Source organism: Carassius carassius, chromosome 9, assembly GCF_963082965.1.
Source record: "Carassius carassius chromosome 9, fCarCar2.1, whole genome shotgun sequence".
Classification (NCBI taxonomy): Eukaryota; Metazoa; Chordata; class Actinopteri; order Cypriniformes; family Cyprinidae; genus Carassius; species Carassius carassius.
In genome coordinates, this window is record NC_081763.1 from 7,274,932 (window position 1) to 7,289,638 (window position 14,707).

General features: G+C 36.3%; 2 protein-coding genes across 2 annotated transcripts; one reads left to right on the forward strand and one right to left on the reverse strand.

Annotated features, from left to right (window-relative positions):
• The first annotated feature begins 7,187 nt into the window (after positions 1-7,187).
• On the forward strand, positions 7,188-9,471 carry LOC132148815 (chromobox protein homolog 8-like). Its single transcript, XM_059557535.1, has 5 exons — positions 7,188-7,341; positions 7,496-7,539; positions 7,927-7,992; positions 8,101-8,167; positions 8,342-9,471. Exons 1-5 carry the CDS (start codon positions 7,204-7,206, stop codon positions 9,116-9,118), a joined length of 1,092 nt encoding a protein of 363 aa, XP_059413518.1. The 5' UTR covers positions 7,188-7,203; the 3' UTR covers positions 9,119-9,471.
• A 2,620-nt stretch (positions 9,472-12,091) lies between these two features.
• Positions 12,092-14,525, reverse strand: aqp8b (aquaporin 8b). Its single transcript, XM_059557536.1, has 5 exons — positions 14,249-14,525; positions 12,908-13,034; positions 12,621-12,835; positions 12,413-12,547; positions 12,092-12,298 (listed from the first exon to the last, which is right to left on the reverse strand). The coding sequence occupies exons 1-5, from the start codon at positions 14,503-14,505 to the stop codon at positions 12,256-12,258; spliced, it is 777 nt and encodes a 258-aa protein (XP_059413519.1). The 5' UTR covers positions 14,506-14,525; the 3' UTR covers positions 12,092-12,255.
• Positions 14,526-14,707: the final 182 nt, after the last annotated feature.

A 14,707-nucleotide genomic window follows, 5' to 3' on the forward strand; every position in this document is an offset into this window, starting at 1 on the left:
AAGCAAACAAAACCTATATATACATAGACAGAGAGTTTGTTTAGATGTTTGTTTTCTAATACATAAAACTGAGATGTTTGGCATTTTGCTGCTGTGGAATTTAAATTTAAAATCCCATCAGTGTATAGTGTGTGTAATATTGTTTATAACGCTTTTGAATTTTAATGCTACCTGAGGAAATATAGCGGCCTATGGGAGAAAGCACACTGGTGGATTTTAAGAATTCGTTGAAGATTGATGTTGCCATTGTATATGAATGTACCTTTAAAAAGTATTTTTTTCTGAATGTTTTGCTGATATATTTTACTTGACTGGATTTCCAGATTGTGGTTGGCCTGTGAGGTCTTCCTGTGCAATGCTAGATAAACAACTGGATTGTTTGGTGTTCACTCTTTGTAAGAAGTTTAAAGGGATAATTCACCCAAAAATGAAAATTTGATGTTTATCTGCTTACCCCCAGGACATCCAAGATGTAGGTGACTTTGTTTCTTCAGTAGAACACAGACTAATTTTTTTAAAACAAACCGTTGCAATCTGTTAGTCATATAATGGAAGTAAATGGGAATCACAGCTAAAACATACAATAAAAAACATATACAAAACCAATTTAAACCCTGCGGCTCGTGACGATACACTGATGTGTAAAGACACAAAACAATTCGTCTGTGCAATAAACTAAACAGTATTTATATCAGGGTTTTTTTTTACCTCTGATTCACGCAATGTGAACTTTTAAAACTCTCCTGAGCGCGTTCTCAAGCAGCAGGCGCATAAGGCATCTTCTTCTTCTTGCTTTATAGTGGATTGCAGACTAATAAGTGCATTACTGCCCTCTATCTATCTATCAAATGGACCATTGACACTCTATCTACAATCTCAATTAGATTAGATTAGATTAGATTCAACTTTATTGTCATTATGCAGAGTACAAGTACAGAGCTAATGAAATGCAGTTAGCATCTAACCAGAAGTGCAAGAATATAGTGTTTTATATACATAAAAGTGCAGAGTAAGTAAAGCTATGATATACAGAATGTACAGTGGAGTTGCTATGTACAATATTGATCAAAGTACAGAATATAAATATGAATGCAATGTAGGGATTGTATTTACATTATGAACAGAGCAATGAAGGATTATATATATATACATTATTAAATAGCAGGAACGTGAGAACAGTGGTAATAAATACAGTTGGATGAGTGTGCAAAAGTATTGTTGAACAATGAATTATATGCAAAATAACAGTAGTGCAATGACATTTTTTGTAGAAATAGTTTACTGTGCTTGTACAGTAACAACTTTAGAAAGTTTATAGTGTAATAGCTTAAACCATGTGCAGTCTGTGCAAAATATGAATAGTGCAAATAATGTATGTAAAGTACTGTGACCAGTGCAGTAAAAGAGCAGGTGCAGGTTAGATTGGTGGTGTGGAGTTTAGAAGTGTCACAGCCTCAGGAAAGAAGCTCTTTCTGAGCCTACTAGTTCGAGAGCGTAGGCTCCTGTAACGCCTGCCGGATGGAAGGAGGGTGAAAAGTCCATGGTTAGGGTGAGAGGCATCCTTGATGATGTTTCTTGCCCTGCCCAGACAGCGCTTGTAATACAACCCGAATTCCGGAAAAGTTGGGACGTTTTTTTAAATTTTAATAAAATGAAAACTAAAAGACTTTCAAATCACATGAGCCAATATTTTATTCACAATAGAACATAGATAACATAGCAAATGTTTAAACTGAGAAAGTTTACAATTTTATGCACAAAATGAGCTCATTTCAATTTTGATTTCTGCTACAGGTCTCAAAATAGTTGGGACGGGGCATGTTTACCATGGTGTAGCATCTCCTTTTCTTTTCAAAACAGTTTGAAGACGTCTGGGCATTGAGGCTATGAGTTGCTGGAGTTTTCCTGTTGGAATTTGGTCCCATTCTTGCCTTATATAGATTTCCAGCTGCTGAAGAGTTCGTGGTCGTCTTTGACATATTTTTCGTTTAATGATGCGCCAAATGTTCTCTATAGGTGAAAGATCTGGACTGCAGGCAGGCCAGGTTAGCACCCGGACTCTTCTACGACGAAGCCATGCTGTTGTTATAGCTGCAGTATGTGGTTTTGCATTGTCCTGCTGAAATAAACAAGGCCTTCCCTGAAATAGACGTTGTTTGGAGGGAAGCATATGTTGCTCTAAAACCTTTATATACCTTTCAGCATTCACAGAGCCTTCCAAAACATGCAAGCTGCCCATACCGTATGCACTTATGCACCCCCATACCATCAGAGATGCTGGCTTTTGAACTGAACGCTGATAACATGCTGGAAGGTCTCCCTCCTCTTTAGCCCGGAGGACACGGCGTCCGTGATTTCCAACAAGAATGTCAAATTTGGACTCGTCTGACCATAAAACACTATTCCACTTTGAAATAGTCCATTTTAAATGAGCCTTGGCCCACAGGACACGACGGCGCTTCTGGACCATGTTCACATATGGCTTCCTTTTTGTATGATAGAGCTTTAGTTGGCATCTGCTGATGGCACGGCGGATTGTGTTTACCGACAGTGGTTTCTGAAAGTATTCCTGGGCCCATTTAGTAATGTCATTGACACAATCATGCCGATGAGTGATGCAGTGTCGTCTGAGAGCCCGAAGACCACGGGCATCCAATAAAGGTCTCCGGCCTTGTCCCTTACGTACAGAGATTTCTCCAGTTTCTCTGAATCTTTTGATGATGTTATGCACTGTAGATGATGAGATTTGCAAAGCCTTTGCAATTTGACGTTGAGGAACATTGTTTTTAAAGTTTTCCAAAAATTTTTTACGCAGTCTTTCACAGATTGGAGAGCCTCTGCCCATCTTTACTTTAATTTTACAGAGAGACTCTGCTTCTCTAAGACAAAGCTTTTATAGCTAATCATGTTACAGACCTGATATCAATTAACTTAATTAATCACTAGATGTTCTCCCAGCTGAATCTTTTCAAAACTGCTTGCTTTTTTAGCCATTTGTTGCCCCCGTGCCAACTTTTTTGAGACCTGTAGCAGGCATTAAATTTTAAATGCAACCAGTTTCTCAAAGCACTTGGCAATGATGGGGGTGTGGACAGTGTGAGAGGCAGTTCACTGGGTTGATGCTCAGCTTTGAGTGAGATCTCCTTATTATTTTTATCAAAACGAGCATAAAAGTGATTGAGCTCGTCTGGGAGGGAGGCAGAGCTGGAGGGGGACACAGAGTTAGGTGGTTTGTAATCTGTGATAGATTGTATGCCTTGCCACATACGCCGGGGGTCTGAAGAATTGAAGTGTTCTTCAATCCTCTGTTTATGTTTGAGTTTGGCCTGGCAGAGACCCTTCCTCAGGTTGGCTCTGGCTGAGCTGTAAGCCTCCCGGTCTCCAGACCTGAAGGCTGCATCTCTTGCTTTGAGCAGGAGGCGAACCTCTCTGTTCATCCAGGGCTTCTGATTGGGGAAAATTTTAATTTTTTTGTGTGTGGTCACTCTGCCCACACATCTGTTGATGTGCTCCAGGACAGAGTTGGTGTAATTGTCAATGTTGATCTGAGAGTTTGTGGTGGCCTGGGCAGCAAACTCACTCCAGTCTGTGTGCTGGAATTGATGTTGAAGAGTGGAGTCAGCACCTTCCAGACAGATTTTAACAGTCTTTATTGTAGGTTTCACACATTTGATAACCGGGGTATACTTGGGGAGCAGGAACAAAGAGAGGTGGTCAGACTGACCCAGATGGGGGAGGGGTGTGACTTTGTAGGCATCAGTAACATTAGTATAAACGTGGTCCAGTGTTTTATGTCACCTTGTAGTGCAGGAGACATTTTGATGAAATTTAGGGAGAACAGATCTTAGGAGAATTAGGAGTGTCAGTCATCTTGGATGTCCTGGGGGTAAGCAGATAAACATCAAATCTTCATTTTTGGGTGACCTATACCTTTAAGTTGCACTTTATCATCTCCTGGATCTGTTTTGTTAATAAATTCAGTTTTAAAAACTCAGTAAAGGCTGTTTAACCTTGCAGAATAATTTGTAATAATAATCTGTAACAGCAGTTTGACTGTGGTCAGAGATCACCAGAACATGCAAACTGTTACATATGGCCAGAAAGCACATATAAGATTGATGCTATAGATTTGGTATGTATTGGATTTTACAGTATGTATCAATTTACAGTCAATGCAATGTAATGTACAGTATGTAATGTACAAATTACAGTTATGCCTAACTGTGTAAGGCCATTTATATGCATAATGGCATGTAAACTTTGAATTTTCGTTTGAAAATGCTTCTTAAATCAATATTAAACTCTGTTAAAAAATAAACGTGAATGATTTGTTTTATAATGTGTCATTGATATTTTTTTATTCCATTTTGTCTGATTAACTGCATCCTGAGAAAATATACACTGACCGGCCACTTTATTAGGTACACCTGTTCAATTGCTTGGTAACACAAATTTCTAATCAGCCAATCACATGGCAGGAACTCAATGCATTTAGGTGTCTAGATGTGGTGAAGACAACTTGCTGAAGTTCAAACTGAGCATCAGAATGGGGAAGAAAGGAGATTTAAGTGATTATGAACGTGGAGTGGTTGTTGGTGACAGACGGGCTGGTCTGAGTATAGACAATGAGTTCACTTTACTCAAATGGCCTCCACAGTCAGCAGATCTCAATCCAATAGAGCAGCTTTGAGATGTGGAGGAACGAGAGATTCACATCATGGATGTGCAGCTGAGAAATCTGCAGCAACTGAGTGATGCTTTCATGTCAATATGGACCAAAATCTCTGAGGATTGTTTCCAACACCTTGTTGAATCTATACCATGAAGAATTAAGAAAGTTCTGAAGGCAAAAAGGGGTCCAACCCGGTACTAGCAAGGTGTACCTAATAAAGTGGCCAGTGAGTGTATTTGATGAATTGAAATGTTTCCTTACATATTAGAGACCCTAATAAATTAGAGCAATTTAGCAATGCTGCCTCCTAGGTGCAGGACCATGTTAATAAAGCACCATATCTGTCTTATATTGACCAGAAAACAACCCCATCATCGCAACATCATTTTTTTTTTTTACTATACATAGAGTAGCTGTATTAAAGTAAAATACATATAGGTCATCTTTCTGGGTGAGTCAGCTAAATCCATCTACTGTATGTCAAGAAGATCTTAAAAAATAACACATTTTCTTATTTATAAATGATCAGGAAAAGTGGCATGGATCCATATATTATAATGAGCTGTCCCAGTGTGAGATGTAGATGTTGGTATTATAATTTTGTATTAAATAATATTTAAGATATAATAATACATTTAGATCAATGAGAGAGGAGGTTCATAAATGTTCTGCTTTACTATTATATTATATTATATTATATTATATTATATTATATTATATTATATTATATTATATTATATTATATTATATTATATTATATTATATATTAGGCTATGTGACCTGTTTCCATATGTAAACATGAAATGTAAAAAAGAAAATTTGCTCAAGGTAACAATTCGAATTAATAAAGTTTAATGAATTAAATGAATAAAGAAATTACTATCATATTCCTCCTAACTTATCTCTCTCTCTCTCTCTCTAACTTGAATTTAATTTAGGTTATCAGAAGATAAAATATTTTTAAAATATGTTGTATGTCAGCTGGATTAAAAAAAACACTTCGGCACTAAGGCTATATATATATATATATATATATATATATATTGCCTCCGGTTCGACTGTTTTATTTATGAATCTGAATATTTGTATGACTGTTTAAAATAACGATGGATTATTTGAATTAGCACAGACACTAAAAAAAACAGCTATTAATTTAGCCTACTATTCAATTTAAGTGAACAAATTGTCGCTCTTTTTGACTGAATTTCTAAGATTTCTTATCGTCATAAAATAGGCTATTATATTTTTTCTCGATAAAACGGGTAAAGAATTAGTTTTTTTAATAATAATAGTAAAATAAGTAACGAGGATTTTTTTGATTAATTTTAATTCATTGAATCGAAACAAATAACAAAACATGGCGTTAAATAAAATAAGATAATTTCCTAAATTTGTTATTATCCGTTGCATCGAATGATTTGGACAAAAATCGAATTAATCTTTCAAATCAAATAATTCAAATAAAAGATTAGTTGCTGTATATCAGAGAGCGGGTCATTTCCATTTCAACGCTGAGGACAATTTAGAATTAAAATTCCACACGACAGTAAAATATAATTTCTTAACAGAAAAAAACATTCATTAAAAATAGTAAACTAGGCTACAAGAAAATGTAAAGAAAGAAAGAAAGAAAGAAAGAAAGAAAGAAAGAAAGAAAGAAATAACTAATTTTTAAATCTTTTCATCTTCATCTTTAAAATCTTAAAATCGTTTAAGAATGCTAAGAGCGTTTTGGTTTATGATTTGCACAATATTGCAAAATTACCCTCCAGTAGGCTAACACTTAACCTAACTAGATTTACTTTGCCTCAATGGAGTCGGATCGGGGAGGGTAAAATATCGATACGATGGGCCTAGCTATCGACATAACTGTGGATTTATAATTTATAAAGTTGATTTATCCTAAAAGTGGATTTATGACCAGCCCAAAAATCGTTATGTAGCCTATTTACGTATTTTATTCATTTTTTTATTGTATTTTTTATTATTATTATTATTATTTCGTTATCTGTATTGAATTAAAACGTGTTTTTTTCTGTAATTTGGGATGGCATATGTGGAGGGGAATATAGGCTATGGATGCACAGATTTGCGTTTCGTGAAGGTTTAAATTAAAGAATGTGCTTGGACGTCTGGATTTCAGTCCTATTAAATACAAATAAATAAATATATTAATAAAACGCTATTTATCACTATATATATATATATATATAGGTATATCCTACTCGAGCAACTCCTTCTACAAAGAATGCCGAATCTTGACGCAAAGGAAAGTGCCATTAAATTTCCGTGAACATGCGACTAATACGGGACTCGTCAAAACGCCATGACTGCAGTCACTCTAGACTAGTATTGAAATAAACACTACATATTTGTTTCCCAAACAGCACTCATAAATGACACTTCTACGTGCACGCGCGTCCTCTAGTTCAGCCGCGTTTGACTCCTCCTCCCCAACTCCAACTCCAATCACACAGCAGGTGCCATGGTAACCGTTTAGAACGTGATGACGTCTCCGCGGAGAGACTATTATGGGCTATCGAGGATTATTCAGGGAGAGGGCTGAGGGGGAAAAAAATAGCTGCAAGGTAGAAGTAAATATGGAGCTCTCAGCCGTCGGGGAGCGGGTCTTCGCCGCCGAATCCATCATTAAACGGCGCATAAGGAGAGTAAGTCTTCCCAGCCTGCTCATCGGGGCTTCGGCGCTGTTACAGAGGCGCCTGGTTATTTTTTAATGCCCGCTCAAGTGACATGTTAAACGCGATAGGTTAGCCTAGCAGCGTTAGCTTGCTAATTTGAGTCTCCCTTTGCTTTTGCCCGCAGGGTCGGATGGAGTATCTGGTCAAATGGAAGGGCTGGTCTCAAAAGTGAGTGGTAATGACACGTTAACGGCAGGTGTTGCAATGGAAGGAGCGGTTTCGGGCTTCCCGAGCTCGCCTAGTGTTAGCACGGCTGAAGCGGGGACTGTGTAACGGGGCTCCGGTGAACGTTAGCTGACAAGGCCAGTGATGGAAGGCAGTCGAGATGCATCGTTCAAAAAGCATTATTAGCTGGAAAATACACGAATATACAGAATATGTATCCCTTTATATATGTAGCAATAAATATTATACATGCACATACAAAATCTCTTGAAATAAGTGATGCAAAATGCACCTATTAGTAATAAATGTGTAAAAAGGTAACGTAACTGTGTAAACATGATTTTGGACGTTCTTGTGTGCGTATAATTGAACATGCAATTATTGGTGCAGATACAGCACCTGGGAACCCGAGGAGAATATTCTGGATGAGCGTCTTTTCGCTGCTTTTGAAGAAAGGTAAACGTTTCTTCGTGATTTCTGTAATCGCAGTAGACAGATTAAATATTTTTGTCGTTTTAAAATGGCTTTTCTCAGCCTTGTTTTCTTTATTTTTTTTTATTGCAGAGAGCGTGAGAGGGAGATGTATGGGCCAAAAAAGAGAGGCCCTAAACCAGAAACTTTTTTAATGAAGGTGAAAGAATTATATATTACTTAAAACTGTTTTTTTTGTGAACTTGCATGTTTAATATTTCTAAGATTTTTTTTTTTTGGCTTTCTTTTTAGTGCATTGATTTTTACTTATTGTCTTGCACTTTAATGCATTGAAACCGTGGTATCATGTTGCTGTTTTTTTTTTTTTTTATAGGCAAAAGCTAAAGCAAAAGGCAAAAACTTTGAGTTCAGACAGGAAATGTCTCGAGATTTGCATGTGTCATTCCCGGTAGCCGAACCGGTTGTGACACCCAGAGCACGTGAGGGACTGCGGACAGTTGTGCCAACGATTTTTCCTCCGAGCACCATCAACAGAGGCGAAAGTGTCCGTGTGCGTCTACCGGACCCTGAGAGAGACCCACTGATGCATGGGATGCTGGTACAACGCCCGCTGGATTTTGCCAGCTCACCAAAAAAGCGAGGACCAAAGCCAAAGTTGCGTCCAGTAGGTTCATCCACCGCAGGTGTTAAAAGAAAGGCAGATGAACCATTATCTTATCGACCTTCCAAATCTGAGAGATTGGGAGAGACTTCGAACTGTGATGTCACCCAATTAACCAAGAAGTTTCAAGCAGAATCCAGCCACGTACAAAAGCAAATGGGAAGCAGGTCAAGTGATGTAAATTTCACACATGGTGGCACCATCTTAAAAGCTGGGCTTGGTGTTTTGGGACCTCGACGGAAGGAGAGCCCAAGTGGTGCCATAAAGCACTCCAAAATGAAACATCCTCCCAAAAGCAATCTATTTCGATCCACCGATCAAACCAGAGAGCAGTTGTCTCTGAGTTTTATAGACGAAACCGATCAGTCCTGGTTGCCTTGTTTGAAGAATATGGAGAAAATAGTTGTTACTGACGTAACAAGTAACTCTTTGACTGTAACCATAAAAGAGAGTTCAACGGACAAAGGTTTCTTCAAAGAAAACAGATGATGTGATTTTAGTTACTGTATGTGTATACAATATTGTAATCAAATTAGAAACAATCTACATTTCTATATCATTTCTAGTTTATAAATGTAAAGTCTTGCAATCATGCACAAAATGCAAAAAAAAAAGAGTATATAGTTTATGTTTGGCCTACATTTCCATTCGCATTTTCTATGAAAATGAAGTTTATTTTTCTATTTCCCAGATTTTATGTAAAGTATACCAGTTGGTTCTTTATTTTGGTTGCCTTCTTCAGCTTTATTATGAATGTAGGTTTTAGAGGCTGTTAACGCATATTAACGTTTCAACTTAATGCACCTTTTTAAGGGATATATTGTAAGTCCCTCTTTTATGAACTTCTGGTATTTTTCTGGTTAAATTTTGTATATATGTGAAGGTCCAAACAGTAGTTTCTATTAAAGCACACCCTTTAAAAAGAGTGAAGGGAAATATGCTGCAGTTACATTCAAACCCGTGTAGGCTCAGTTTAGGCCTAAATATTTGAGGCACAATCATTTAGGGTTTAGAATCGTATTTCGTTATTTTTCGTTTATCTATTGAACATATAATTGATGTGGATGTTAAAATTTCAATATAAAGCTGCTTTACGATTCTGTTGCCATTCAAAAACGAAAGAAATTGATGTCGTACAAATAATTTCTAAACTTGCGGAATACTTCAGTGAGCTCAAAGCCTGTTTAAGTGATGAAAATAAACATTTTAATAAAATTAAACGATGTTAACTCGTTTAATTAACGGTGGATAATAAATAAGAGTTGAGTATTTTTGCAGAGAGTCAATGTGTATCAAATCGAAAATAAAAGTGTAGGTAATTTATCTATGTCTGTATTGATTCAAAACTCACGCATAATGATTAAAAATTGAATATTATATCGGAAAGCCTTTTTTAATCGGGGGATAAATTACAGACTGCGTGCCTGTAAGCAAAGTCTAAAATAAATGGTAAACCGATATATATATAATATTTTAAACCGCATGTCGGCATATTTTGTTCATCTGAGTAAAATGAAAAAAAGTGTAAAAATAAAAACAAAATATTCTGGCGATTGTTCAAATCCAATCATTGGTTGTAGCTCAGATATTCACTCTGTTTCAAACTTATTTCTAATATAGAATTTATTATACACATAAAATAGCATAATATTACCATTATATGTTATATTTTATAAATTTTATTATTAAGAATAATACGCCACCGTATAAGTGTCGTATAGCGGACAATAATTAGTCATTTCTGTAGGCTATTTCTATTTTTAAAGATCTCTAATGAAAGAAATCATTTCTGACTGGTGTTTAATGTTTCAACAAACTCCACTATTATTTTGTTAATATTTTCCAATAATTGCAAAAATACAAACTCTAAAATTGATTTCATTAGAGGCGTGATTTCAGATTGAATGTCATGTTTTGTAGGCCTACTAGTGAGATCTTGTTTAGGAAGTTCAGTTGACCAAAAGCCACAAGATGTCGCCGTGAACTTGATACAGCAGATATGTATTCCTTTTAATAATCCTTTAATTCCGTCTATCACTGATATACTGTGATTTTTGCTTCAAAATGAAATATTGAAAAACGCACAGGGCCTATAACTAACAGTCCCAGACTGCTCGCTGTGTCAAAGGTCCCTGTTTGTACTGTAGTTTCCTTGTCATTGGTTTAATTTTGAATAATCTGTGTTTTGTGTTTTAGAATTCAAATGTAAAATAAACATCTGAGACAATAAGATTCCAACACGTAACACTGAAATAAATGTGAAAATAATTCTAATGTTTTGAGTTTTTGAATGATTTTTTTTTTTTTAAGAAAAACTGCGCTATTTATTTAACCGCAACCAATGTCTTTTAAATCTAACAATATCTTAGCTTTTTTGGTCACACGGTTTGATTTTGACTTAGGCTAAATATCCAAATATCTGAAACCCATATTGTCCAGAATTATATATAAAAGTTGACATATATTCAGCCAATCATAATTTCGAAAGTTAATAAAGTTAAATGTCGGTTTTATTGAAAAAAAAAAAAGTTTTTTTCCACTTTGCGACCGTTTGGGCGCGCACTCGTCTGATGATATTTTTCTGAGAATAAATGGGATGATTCAACATAGGCTAGTATTATTATATTAGCCTATCTACTATAAGTTTAACTTTTTTTTAAAGAGCTAAACTGTTTAAGCCAATGATCTCTCATGCATTCTTAAATTTTTGTGGACTTAAAGTGTTACCAATGTCCACCTCTTTTACTCGGCTGATGACTAACCTCTCTAACTAACCAGTGACCGATATGACAGGGTCATCATCACCTTTGACATGCTGCTTTTAAAGCTTCCCACAATGTTCATATATAACCTGTGTTAAATCCATGCATGTTAACAACCTCAAACACACGTCTGACATGTTTGCATTTAGTCAGTAGCTACCTTTTATCTGAAAAAGAGTCATTTCATTTCATTTGTATTGCAGAGTTTATTCTGATGAATTACCAATAAATGGGTAATATTGTGGGGAATGGGGAAGTTGTGGCCTAATGGTTAGAGAGTCGGACTCCCAATCGAAAGGTTGTGAGTTCGAGCCCCGGGCCGGCAGGAATTGTGGGTGGGGGGAGTGCATGTACAGTTCTCTCTCCACCTTCAATACCACGACTTAGGTGCCCTTGAGCAAGGCATCGAACCCCCAACTGCTCCCCGGGCGCCGCAGCATAAATGGCTGCCCACTGCTCCGGGTGTGTGCTCACAGTGTGTGTGTGTGTTCACTGCTCTGTGTGTGTGCATTTCGGATGGGTTAAATGCAGAGCACAAATTCTGAGTATGGGTCACCATACTTGGCTGAATGTCACTTCACTTTCACTTTCATATATAGGCATAAAAATGTGCATGAATGAACATAAAATAATAAATACCGTGAAAATACATTCGATTAGATTCGAATTTCCATTTTTCCAAATTTAAACATTTCCTAATTCAAAATACAAAGTTCTAAATATTAATATTCACCAGAGCAGCCTTTCAGCTTCAAGGCAGGATTAAGGCCTACAGATTATCTGACATTTTTATTGAATTAAATGAAAATAGGTTTGATTCTTGTGCACTCAAAATAAGACAGAGAGGTGCAGATGTGCTGAATGTTACTTCATCAGTAGACGGGTGTTGTTGTCTCCGAGCAAAATTCTGAAAGAATAAAACATATCTTAATCCAGTCAAACTGAGAACTAAATAATATGGCAGATTAATGATGATTTCAGCTCTGTCTGTGGAACTCACAATGCTTGACTCAAGTCTCACCTGACTAATGCAGCAGCGATAAGGCCACCAGTAATGGGTCCCACCCAGTAAACCCAGTGGTGAGTCCAATAGTTGGTCAGCACTGCAGGACCCAGCGCTCTTGCAGGATTTAAGCATGTACCAGACACATCACCACTGAAACACACAGAATTCATTCATCTCCAGACCACACACAGAAAATTTTGTGTAACATAATTAATGAACTCACCCCACTAGTACATTAATGATGACTGTGCAGCCCACCAAAAATGGGACCAAAGGACTTTTGCTCTTGGTATTAACTGCACCCAGTAAGACCACCATGGTAACAAGACACGTCATGGCAATTTCTCCAAATAACGGCTTCAAAACATGGTCATCAGCCTGGAGAACCGTAAATGCCGCACCTTGAGCTTGAGCATATTTCTCATTTGAGGTCATTCCCTGAAAGGGATTAAGAAAAACATGTAAAATCCGTTGAACTGAATGGTTCGAGGCCACATGTGTTTTACTCACGTTGGCCATGACTGCACCAAGTAAACCTCCAGTAAGCTGAGAGATCAGGTACGGCGCCACCATTTTCAGCTCCATCCCACCACAGAGGTAGACGGCAATGGTGAATGATGGATTGAAATGTGAGCCACTGTGTCAGAAGAAAAAAATAATAATAATTGCATTATTCATCAGTAAGCAGATGCTTTTTATCCAAGGCAGCTTCTGAGGTATGCTCAGGACTGGGACAAAACCTTTGGAGAAACCAGACGAGACGAGACCACACCAGGTCAACCAAAGCCACATCACTCTGAAGATGGAGCGTTTTCACCATCCCTGCTGGTGCTGCAGGGGGTCGCTGGATTCATATTTATAAGACTGCAGAAGATAATATAAGAGGTTGAAGATCCTGACTAATAGATGCATCAGATTATCGTATCTTACATGAAACACAACTTTATTATTCATTTTGATTTATTTACTGATTTAATTAAAAAATTTACTAATATATAATTATACTAATTTAATAAAAAAATAAAAAGCATAATAAAATATTAATTATAAAAAAATCTATAAATAAATATAAAAATGTAACACAATTTATATTTTGTAATCATATAGTTTACATAAAAACAGTTTGTAATTCACGTTTTTAATAATTATAGAGAACCTGAGAGATAATTGTTAATATAATTTAATATATATAATTTATAAATATTAAAATGTAAAATAAAAATGAAATGTAAAATATAAACTATATATAATTATATGTATAGTTTTAAACTATTCAATTTAATATTTATTATATAGCAATATGTTTTAATATAATTTATGTAACTAATATATATTTTATAAAAATGTATTTTATTAGCTATATATATAGCTACTGTATATTATCCTACATCATAAGCGATATATGTTATTAGGCCTATATAAAATATAATTTGTAATTCTTTTAAATACATTTGTAAATTTTACAAACACACACACACACACACACACACACACACACACACACACACACACATATATATATATATATTACGCATTTATATTATATTGTAGGCTATTGCATGCGGTTTGCATGAAAATGGGGTTAAAATGTTCATTATAAAAATAAAGATTAGTTTTGTTTATATGTAAATCTACTTGGTCTAGGCTACATATGTTTTTGTTCACAAATAAAAAAAAAACAATAAAAGAAATATCAAAAAGACATTTTTTTCCAACTTTTAATTTTATTTTCAAACTTTTAAAAAAGGTCACACTCGGTATGCTATTTTTTACCATATATATTGTTTTTGTTCTTTTTGGGAGCCACATACAGCATGCTATCTCCATGAGTAAAAACGCATTTCTTCCCACCTGATCTCCGCCATACAGGCGATCAGCACCGCCAGCGCGAGCCCGTGAGCCAGCGCAGGCTGCAGTCTGCCGGTGTCCGACGCGTCTTCGATGACGGACACACACCCGATGAACACGAAGAAAGCGGTTCCCACCAGCTCGGCTACACACGGCTGAAAGAGCCGCTCAAACAGGCTCGGCTCTCTCACATCATGTTGTCCCATCTTATCCATCAGAGCTCTCTCCATGTTGTGAAGCTCCACTTTGTCTTCAGCCATTCTCTCTGAGGCACGAATATCAAATATGTTGTTGGAGGATGCTACTCTCCATTTAAATGGGAGTGAACTGCTCAATGACCTTTAAGGGCAATTGATGATTTAAAAGACTAATAATAAACGTTAAATGTTGACCAGTGGTAAATAATACATATTGAAGGAAATTAAAATGTAACAGCTTTAGTTTTAGACGAGAAATGACTAG

Excerpts from the sequence above, each read along its gene's own strand:
- LOC132148815 (XM_059557535.1), top strand. The coding sequence starts at position 7,204 with ATGGGCTATCGAGGATTATTCAGGGAGAGGGCTGAGGGGGAAAAAAAT. Across the intron at positions 7,993-8,100 it reads TTCGCTGCTTTTGAAGAAAG|AGAGCGTGAGAGGGAGATGT; the intron begins GTAAACGTTTCT and ends TTTTTATTGCAG. Across the intron at positions 8,168-8,341 it reads CAGAAACTTTTTTAATGAAG|GCAAAAGCTAAAGCAAAAGG; the intron begins GTGAAAGAATTA and ends TTTTTTTTATAG.
- aqp8b (XM_059557536.1), bottom strand. The coding sequence starts at position 14,505 with ATGGCTGAAGACAAAGTGGAGCTTCACAACATGGAGAGAGCTCTGATG. Across the intron at positions 13,035-14,248 it reads GCCTGTATGGCGGAGATCAG|TGGCTCACATTTCAATCCAT; the intron begins GTGGGAAGAAAT and ends CTTCTGACACAG. Across the intron at positions 12,836-12,907 it reads TTGGTGCAGTCATGGCCAAC|GGAATGACCTCAAATGAGAA; the intron begins GTGAGTAAAACA and ends AATCCCTTTCAG.